The sequence below is a fragment of the Populus nigra genome, chromosome 1 (genome assembly GCF_951802175.1).
Source record: "Populus nigra chromosome 1, ddPopNigr1.1, whole genome shotgun sequence".
Taxonomy (NCBI): Eukaryota; Viridiplantae; Streptophyta; class Magnoliopsida; order Malpighiales; family Salicaceae; genus Populus; species Populus nigra.
This window is the reverse complement of record NC_084852.1, coordinates 43,089,719-43,099,789: the sequence shown is the minus strand read 5'-3', so window position 1 is coordinate 43,099,789 and position 10,071 is coordinate 43,089,719. Positions and strand designations below refer to the sequence as shown.

The 10,071-nt window shown below is 32.1% G+C and overlaps 1 protein-coding gene across 2 annotated transcripts; it reads left to right on the top strand.

Annotated features, from left to right (window-relative positions):
- The first annotated feature begins 474 nt into the window (after window positions 1-474).
- LOC133679224 (uncharacterized) lies at window positions 475-4,754 on the top strand. 2 transcript variants are annotated; one of them, XM_062101769.1, is made up of 8 exons: window positions 475-718; window positions 1,015-2,199; window positions 2,329-2,419; window positions 2,579-2,736; window positions 2,829-2,880; window positions 3,344-3,423; window positions 3,519-3,612; window positions 3,903-4,754. In XM_062101769.1, the coding sequence occupies exons 2-8, from the start codon at window positions 1,021-1,023 to the stop codon at window positions 4,442-4,444; spliced, it is 2,196 nt and encodes a 731-aa protein (XP_061957753.1). In that variant the 5' UTR covers window positions 475-718; window positions 1,015-1,020; the 3' UTR covers window positions 4,445-4,754. The 2 variants fall into 2 exon arrangements, with proteins under 2 accessions (XP_061957753.1, XP_061957745.1); XM_062101761.1 differs by having other exon boundaries at window positions 997-2,199.
- The last annotated feature ends 5,317 nt before the right edge of the window (window positions 4,755-10,071 follow it).

Sequence of the window (10,071 nt, the reverse complement as noted above, 5' to 3'; positions counted from 1 at the left end):
TAAGGAAATTTGTAATATTAACATTTTTCTTTATTCTAGTGATTAAGGTATTTTGAACTTAGTTTTTCATGTATCAATATTAAGTACGTCTCTTATATAAATTAAGATAAATCATTTATATTATTTTTTATTATATTTGAATTTGAGATTCTAATATTGATATATGAGTTATTTGAACTTTAGCCCTTGCATGCTTTGTATAATTTATTTCTATAGACAACAAATTAAAAAGTATATTGTAGAAAATAAATTGTCTTTAAAGGACTAATTTCCCAGCCATCAAAAACAGATTAAAAACAATATTTGACAGACCAAAAAAATAAATAAATTTGTGGAGCATTAAATGTAAGGTGAAAAAAGTAAAAACGGTGTACAAAGAAAACGACATGGTAACCTCAAATGACAACTAAATTAACAGTCAAACAAAAGTAAACTGCACTACAGTTCTTAAAGCTAATTAATGCTAGCTGGACACAAAAATAAATGCAGTGAGAGAGAGAGAGAGAGAGTTACAATCAGAAAATTCAGATTTCAGACAAAATCAAAAGCAACGTTTTACTACCCTTTGGATCTTCTCTCTTCCTTTCCTTTTTTCTTCTTCGTATCGACACTGAAATCTAGCAATTTAACTCAATATTTATATACTATTCTTTGTCTCCTTACTGGAAACTTTTGTTTGATTTCTGGGGTTTTGACCGAATTTCACTTCTGGCCTCAGGTGTGTAAATCTCTGCATTACTTATTTTCCTCATTGTTTTTATTGCAAGCAATTTGTTCGTTTTGTTTTTGTTGTTTTGATTTGTTTTGGTCAAATGTTATGTCTTTTGACGTTGAATGAACAAAAAAAGGTTTTCTTGTTTTTAGATTGGACGGAATTGAATTGTCTGTTACAAGATCTGGGGTAGCTGTTTTTTTTTTTTTTATATAGAGATTATGAATATTGATTGTTGTTTGATTTTGTGTTGTGGGTTTTGAATTTTTGATTTGACGATTCAGGATTTAATGGATTCACAGTGAATAATGATAAAAATGGGGAATTTCAGCGAAGAGGAAGAGCAAGAACCAAGCTTTTTCGATACCCGTGAGGAGATATCTTCTGTTTCTGATTGGAGTTCAGATTGTGGGGATTGTAGTCCTAGTCTTTTTAACAGTTTCTCATATGATGATTGGACTCGGAATCCAGAAAGTGTTCAAGATCGGCGGCGGAGGTTCTTAAAGTGGATGGGTTTAAGTTTGGATCGAAATGATGGTTTTGAAGAGAAGTTTGGTGATGATTTCAAGAACGAAATCCAATGGGTTGGTGTTGATAGGACGGAGGATAATAGTGGGGCAGTGTTAAGGACATCGAGTATAGAAGATGACTTTTTGTCAACTCAGTCTTCTATGTCTTCCGAGTCAAATGAAGTTTGGCGACAATCATTTGAAAATGGTACGCTGGATGGGAATATTGCGTATAGAATTAAAAATTTGGATGATGGAACTGAGTTTCTGGTGGATGAACTGGATGGGGATGGAATGCTTAGTAGACTGCATGAAGTGGGATCCAATCAATCTCCTAGTTTTGAAGAATTTCGGAGAACACTCGGCACATCTCCTTTTCTTGAACGATTTTTTAAGAAATATGTTAATGGAAGGGATATGGTAGAAGCAAAAAGGAAAGCTAAAAGGAGTTGGCTGAAGAAATTGGGCTTGAAGGGAGGGATTATTGATAGACAAGGGACAGCTGCCTCGAAGCCTTGTGATCTTGAATCAACCACAGGAGCAAAGATGCATAGAGTTAAAGTTCATCCATCCAAAAAGCACACCAAAGAATTGTCTTCTCTCTTTACTGGACAAGAATTTCTGGCTCATAAGGGATCAATTTTGACAATGAAATTCAGTCTTGATGGACAATACCTGGCAAGTGGTGGTGAAGATGGTGTTGTGCGCGTGTGGAAGGTGATTGAGGATGACAGATCCAACCAATTTGACATCTCAGCCACCGATCCCTCGTGTCCATATTTCACAATGAATCATCTTTCTGAACTAGCTTCTCTTGATGTGGATAAGAAGGTAATTGATAAAACGAAGAGACTTGGTTCATCAGACTCCACATGTGTTGTTGTGCCACCAAAGGTGTTCAGGGTATTGGAGAAGCCTCTGCATGAGTTTCAAGGACATAACTGCGAGGTTTTGGATCTCTCGTGGTCTCAGAAAAGGGTTGGTATCATTAGTTTTCTAGAATTCAGAGATACTATACTCGTCCATAGAATAGCTGCGCCTTGAACTTGCATTTATTGAACTTGGTGAAGTCTAATTTGCTTTCACCTTCTTTATATTTTCTTGCAGTTTCTATTGTCCTCTTCTATTGATAAGACTGTTCGCCTTTGGCAAGTGGGTTGCGACAGGTGCCTGAGAGTTTTTTCTCATAATAATTATGGTGTGCCTCCTGCTGCTTGTTTTAATTTATTTTAACACGAGTACCATGATCCATGATTTGGTCACATTGAGTTGTTTTATTTCTGAATGATCTCAATTGTTTCTACCATTTTGTTTTTAGTTGGTTCACTGATGGTTGTCACTGTTATTACTGTTGCAGTGACTTCTGTTGATTTCAATCCTGTGGATGACAATTATTTCATCAGTGGCTCGATAGATGGTAAAGTTCGCATCTGGGAAGTGCTTGGCTGTCGGGTTGTCGATTATACTGATATACGAGAGATAGTTACTGCTGCGTGTTATCGTCCTGGTGGAAAGGTTGCTGATCTTTTTGCTATTAGCTCCTGCAAAATAACTGAGATATTCAAAATGAGTTAATGTTTAAACATTCTCGTTACTTAATAATGCAGGGAGGACTGGTTGGCACAATGACTGGAAACTGCCTCTTTTATGATATAGTAGGTATGCATTTCTTCAAGCTTAAGCAAAACATCTTAGTTATATTCCAGAAAGCTAGTCCACTGGGAATCTAAAGCAGGTCTGCATGATGCTAATCAATACTTTGCTTCTTGTTTTGGGGTTTTGAGGGGCCCTGACACTCTTCTATTATGCTAATGAAGATGATTTGTTGACAAAAGCATTGGGTTGTTCGATATTCACTGATTTTTCTATTCAAGTTCATTAGGATTTTATAACATTGCTTTTATTGCAGTCTTGTTCTGAATCACACACCACCAATTTTCTTAGTTCTCTGATTTTCTAAGGTGATTTGTTAAATTCCTTAGGTGACGGGCGAATTTATATTTGTATATTCTCCGAACCATAAATAATCCAATCAATTTCCCATTTTTATACTGTAGTTCATGTTGTATGCTGAAAAGAGCTGCCAGGCTGACCACCAAATGATCTTGGTTTTATGATGCAGATAATCGACTGCAACTGGATGCTCAAATATGCTTACAGGGCAAAAAGAAGCTACCTGGCAGGAGGATAACTGGCTTCGAGGTGGTTTGCTTTTGCCCTCTTTTTTGTTGACAACTTGCTTCATTCTTGATATTCTGCTGGACAGAGACTCATTTATCTGTAATTTTACTCTCCAGTTCTCTCCAAGCGACCCAAGCAAACTTGTTGTCACTTCTGCTGATTCACTAGTCCGAGTGATAAGCGGCCTGGATGTCATTTGCAAATTTAGGGGTTGGTTTCGTTTCCTCTATATTAAGCCTTCTCTTCCTCTTTATATGGTCCTCTATGGTGCCTTAAAAGCTGCCAGTTTGGATGATCTTGCAAGTTTCCTCTATATTAATCCTTCTCTTCCTCTTTAAATGGTCTTCTATGGTGCTTTAAACAGTGCCAGTTTGGATGATCTTGCAAGTGAGATCGTCAATTTTTTGTGTCCAACCTTTCAATATTATAGCTGATGGAATAGCATATGTTCTAGCGTTGGATTTTTCATTAGTTTGACAGTTACTTGTTTTCCCTTTCAGCTTCGAGCCTTAGGTTTGCAGCAAACCAGATTTCTGCGTCTTTTACCTCAGATGGAAAACATATTATCTCAACAAGTGAAGATTCTAACGTCTACATCTGGAACTATACCAGCCAGGAAAGGACTTCTCGAACAAAGAACATTCAGTCTTGTGAGAGCTTCATGTCTCAAAATGCATCTGTTGCTATACCATGGCGTGGTATTGAAACTGTTCCTGAAACGCTTTCATCCCCTGAAACTAGCGGGGATGTTAATAGTTTCAGAAGTGATCGTAGTTGTCCGAAATTTTGTGGAGAGATAGAGCAGAAAAGGCTTTCCTCTTCTCCATCAGTCTGTTTCTCTCTTGCCCGTGGATTTCTGTTGGAGTCTTTGACAAGGGGATCTGCGACTTGGCCTGAGGAGAAACTTCCAAAATCTAGAACCGAGTTCAAGTATTTGAAGAATATGTTAAGTTCTCACATGTGGGGTCTTGTTATTGTAACTGCAGGCTGGGACGGACGGATTAGAACGTACCTCAATTATGGTTTACCGCTTCGACTGTGAGAAAACTTAACCATGTGGGGCTTAATTTTCTTACTTAAAGGATACAAGCAGGGTTATCTTCATGTTGCAGGGGTGATGAATATTACACAGATGAGAAGAAGGGCAACGCCTCGTGGGCTCTTCATAGTGTATATAGTTTAATTAATTAGGCCATTCACGATGGCCATACCTTACTTGTATAGCCCTCTGGGCAACAAATTGCCGTGGCTGGCTTTTGAAATTGTATACATGCTAACTTTACACGATTCATTGATTTGTTACACTCAAAATTGAAATAGAAGCTCATGGGCCAACTGGCCCGTTTTGTCTATTTGATTGATGTAAAAAAAATCTGGGCAGTGAGCGATCGTGAAAGCTGTGTATCAATGGGAAACAACGTACAACGTTGTGTTGTCCAGAGGTTCCTGTTCGTGGTCCTAGTTCTCCTGTACTAGATTGGCTTTTTTCACCGGATGTGAGTCCAACGTTTCATTTTGTCTTATCCTTTGCCATTTCCCATGTGAGCTATTTTCTGGCCATGATTGTTCTAAGAGCAAAGAAGATTGGTTGAGAAAAAAACAAACCATCAACAGTTTCACATAATAATTTCTTATTTAACTTTACAATGATTAATATAATTTCACAAACAAGAAATATTTCATGCATTTTTTTAAAATATGAGACTATCCCTAAAATGTAAATTATGACAAAGCAAAACAATGGATTCCATTCACCTATGACACCCTATAGAAAAATAATTCCAAACATTTATTCTTGTCGCAATGAAATTAAGCATTGGGTTTTTTATAGTTAGTTTTTCCTCGAACAATTAATGTATCTAAATTATTAAAATACCTATATTAACTTAAAAACTTAAATTATTTGGTAAAAACTCATTAATAATTTTATACTAACTCCTTAACACAACTCCCATTAATGATTTATGTAGAAATTAAACTTTTAATTAAAATAAATGAGGCTATTCTTTGATTAGCCATAACGTTAACCAAGACTAACCTCTTTTGTAAGACTTGGATTCTTTAAGCCCACGAACCTCCATATCTAATAGTCTAATAGATGAGAATCAAATACATTCGTTTAAACGTTTAAAGATGAAATTTGATTCGAACAAATCTTGAGAAGCTGACCAGCTTTTGCAGGAATGGTACCGATGTCGGTCCCTACCTTTATCAATAATTCTTATGTAATATTATTATCATCAATTTTTGACCATATAAAAAAATCAATAATAATAAAAAATAATTCATAATAAAAAAGGGATACAAAGCCTAGAAGATTGCGCAGGTGATGAATAATTAAAATGACAAGTGGGCACTTGAGGGTCTGGCTTAGTGGTCAATCATGTGACTTGTTCCGCCCTCGTCCCGAGTTCGATCCTCTATGTGCACGCCTGTCACCCCCGCGGTGTCTTACCTGCTCACTGGGCTTGCAGGATACTCAGTGGGCCATGGGGAATAGTTGTGGTGCGCGCAAGCTGGCCCGGACACCCCACAATAATAATAAAAAAAATAACAAGTGGACAAGTTGCTATATATATATATATATATATATATATATATATATACATATAAAGAATAATGATTTTTTCTTATTACATGCAGTACAATCCTTATAAAAATTCCATTTTTATTTATAAAAAAGTAGAAATTTGTTTTTTAGCATGGTTTTAAAAAATTATCTATATTAATTTTCTTTTATATCTTTTAAAATTTACACTGAATTATGTAAAATTTCTTAAGGATTTAGCCAATATTTCAATAATTTAAAAATTTTAATCCATGAAAATTAATGGTTACAATCCTGATATAAATTCAGGACCTATGAGTAGGTTGGTATTTAAATACCAGGAGTTGACTAAGAAAGTTTCATGATTATTTTATATAAAGTTTCAGGACTATTTTATATATTCATCAATTTTAATTGATTGTATTTTTCACCACAATATACGAGTTGTGGAAAACCCTTTTGATTTCCAGGATAAATGAACCATGTCATGCATCTACATGAACCATTCCTGGAAGAATTCAATTGAGCATACAAACCCATAATAAACTTGAAATACCATATTTATTTATGGAAATAAATCATTATGCTGAGGTATAGACAAGCCTTCAATTAAAAACCTATCAAAACCTCTAAACCATATCTAAACTATATAATATAACTTATTTTAGATAAAAAAACACTAAAAACGCTAATATATTTTCTAGCCACGACCAGCCCGTGACTCTTGGAACTTCTAATAATAACAGTGAATCTAGGTGTCCATCCCGGACCAAGCATATTATGTCCTCCTAGGTGCCATAATATGTTAAGTTCTGACACGCGGGGTCTTGTCATTGTAACTGCAGGCGGGGACGGACGGATTCAATTATGGTTTGCTGACTGCTTCGACTGTGAGAAAAAGGGCAACCATGCATACTTGTATATACTATAGTTTTAATTTCATGAGGATTAGGGCATACTTGTGTAGCCCTCTTGCCGGGGGTTACTTTTGTAATTGTACACATGCTAGCGGTGCTCGATTCCTCGAGTTGTCACAGTCAACATTAAAAATAGAAGCTCATGGGCCACCTGGCCCGTTTTGTCTGGCTGGCTCTTGTCTCCGGATGTTATTCCAACGTTTTATTTTTAGTACTTACAATCTTATTTTGTCCTCTCCTTTGCCATTTCCCATGTGAGCTCTTTTCTGGTCATGATTGTTCTGAGAGTCAAGAAGATTGGTTGAGAAAAAAAAGAAAAAAATCATTCTCAAAGAATTATTTCTTATTTAACTTTATAGCGATTAATATAATTCACAAACAAAACAATATATTTCGTTGGAGCAAGTCCATAGTTTTTAGAGCACGTCTACTGTATTCACATCACATGTTTTTTTTTTCTTACAAAAAATATCTGTCCGATTGAAAACTTAAATTATTACATCAAACCTCTATGGTAAATTTATATTGTTTTTTAAAGAAAAACTATATTTTATTTTTCTTGTCGTCTTAGCATATTTACACTAAAATAAGTCTATGTGCAAAATATTTTATTTATATCTATCTTTCTTTGAATTTAAATTTAGAGTTTTATGATAAAATGTAAATTCACTTACCATTCAAACCCCTAATAAATTTACAACCAAACTATTATATTTGAGATACATATGCGTCTTTTTCTTCGGAGTAAGTCCAAAGTTTTTAGAGCACATGTATTGTATTTAGAGCAAATGTTTTTTTTTTTTTAAAAAAAAAAAAGATTCACGGAGCTTTCTGAGCAGGAAAATTGAGAATGCAACTCATAATCATTTAAGTGTCGGGTTTGCTTTGAGGTTGAATTTGTTTTTTGTTAAAATTTAAATTTATTTATTTCAAATTAATTTTTATTGTTTTTGAATCTTTTTCATGTGTTGATTGATGTCAAAAATAAATTTAAAAAATAAAAATAAAATTATTTTTATATATTTCTAAATTAATAACAATTTTTTTAAAAATCTACTACATTCTTTGTCGGTGGCAACTAATTCTAATTCAATCAATATATATATATATATATATATATATATATATATATATATATATAAATGAATGAAATGATGAGATTTGAAGACTATAAGATTATTTCAAACAATTATATTAATTAAAAACTTAAATTATTACATGAAACCTCTTTAATAAATTTACATTATTTTTTAAGGAAAATTATGTTTTATTTTTCTTGTTTTTAAATCCTTTTCATGTGTTGATAAATGTCAAAAATAAATTTTAAAAATAAAAAATATATATTATTTTTATATATTTCTAAACATATATAAATTTAAAAAATAAAATCTACTACATTCTTTGTCAGTGGCAACTCTCTCTCTCTCTCTCTCTCTCTCTCTCTCTCTCTCTCTCTCTCTCTCTCTCTCTCTCTATATATATATATATATATATATATATATATATATATATATATATATATATGAGAATGAATGAAATGATGAGATTTGAAGATTCTAGGATTATTTCAAATAATTAAAAACTTAAATTTTAATAAATTTATATTATTTTTTAAGAAAAACTATGTTTTATTTTTCTTGTTAAGTATTAACATACTTATTTTAGTTTATTTGCATAATATTTTTCTTATATCCGTCTTTCTTTGAATTTAAATTTAGGGCTTTATGATAAAATGTAAATTCACTTACATTCAAACCCCTTCGTTTTTTTCCTTGGAGTAAGCCCATAGTTTTTAGAGCACATGTACTGTATTTAGAGCACATGTTTTTTGTTTTTGTAAAGAAGAGATTCACGGATCTTGTTGAGCAGCAAAATTCAGATTCAAACTTATAATCACTTATGTATCAATTTTGTTTTTAGGTTAAATATTATTTTGTTAAAATTTAATTTTTTTTATTTTTTTTTATTTTTATTTTTGAATCATTTTAATTTGTTAATATTAAATTTTTTTTTTTAAAATAATAATAAAATTTTTTTTATATATATTTCTAAACAAATAATAATTTAAAAAGTAAAATCTGCAACTAACTCTGGATATATATATATATATATATATATATATATATATATATATATATCAACAGGGTGCATAGGGCAGGTTGTTTCCATGTGAAGCTGCCAATGACATTTTTAATAAATAAATATAAAAACATCTAAGCTATGATCTTGAGACTACCTAGCTTGGAATGCTTATGCGTCCATAATTTGCAGACAAAAGAAATTAATAATCATGTGCATCTGGCACAGGACCGAGGATTCATTCAAAAAAGTTGTTAGTTAATTAAAGGGCAACTAATTTAATTTTCCAAATTAAATTATTTTTTTAATTTTATTATTCAATATTAAATTTATCTAGTATAAAGCTCTATAATTTTAATTTATTTTCTATAAAATTATTCTAGTCTTTTAACTCGAGTTTGGTAAGTTGACTCGAGTCATTTTTTTAATTTTTTTTTCAATTTAATCCTTCAAAATTAGATTGATTGGACATTGAGATTTATATTTTTTTTTTATTTTTTTTCTATGTGGTTATTACAGTTTTATGATCCGGGTTATGAGTTGGCCGGTTGCCTTAAGTTTTTTTGTTTCTTTTTAGTTGATATTTATTTTTATTTTTATACTTTAATATTAGATTGATTGAGAATTAAACTCCATAATTTGTTTCGGTTTGCATTTTATGAAGTTATATTGGTCTCATAACCCGAGTCACATGTTTGGTCGGTGACTCGGGTAGTTTTTTGTGTCTTTTTTTATCAATTTTTTTTTAATTTCATCTTTCAATATTAGGTTGATTAAAAATTGAGTTTTATAATTTGTTTTATTTTTTTCCCATGAGGTTATCTAAGTCTTATGATCGATGTTTGACGGGTTAACCTGGGTTAACTCAACTCATATTTTAGTTGAATTTTATTTTCAATTTCATTATTCAACATTGAGTTCATTGAGAATTGAGTTTAATAATTTTTTTGTTTTTTTTATAGAGTTATCAGGATCTTATGATCTAGATAGTGAATTTAACATGTTAACTCAAGTTAATCAGAGTTGATCTTACATGTTGTCGTTTCAATATTTTTTAAAAAATATTATCCCATTTTTTTCTCAAGTCAAGCTATAAGTTCATTGATCGCTAGCTCAAATTGTTTT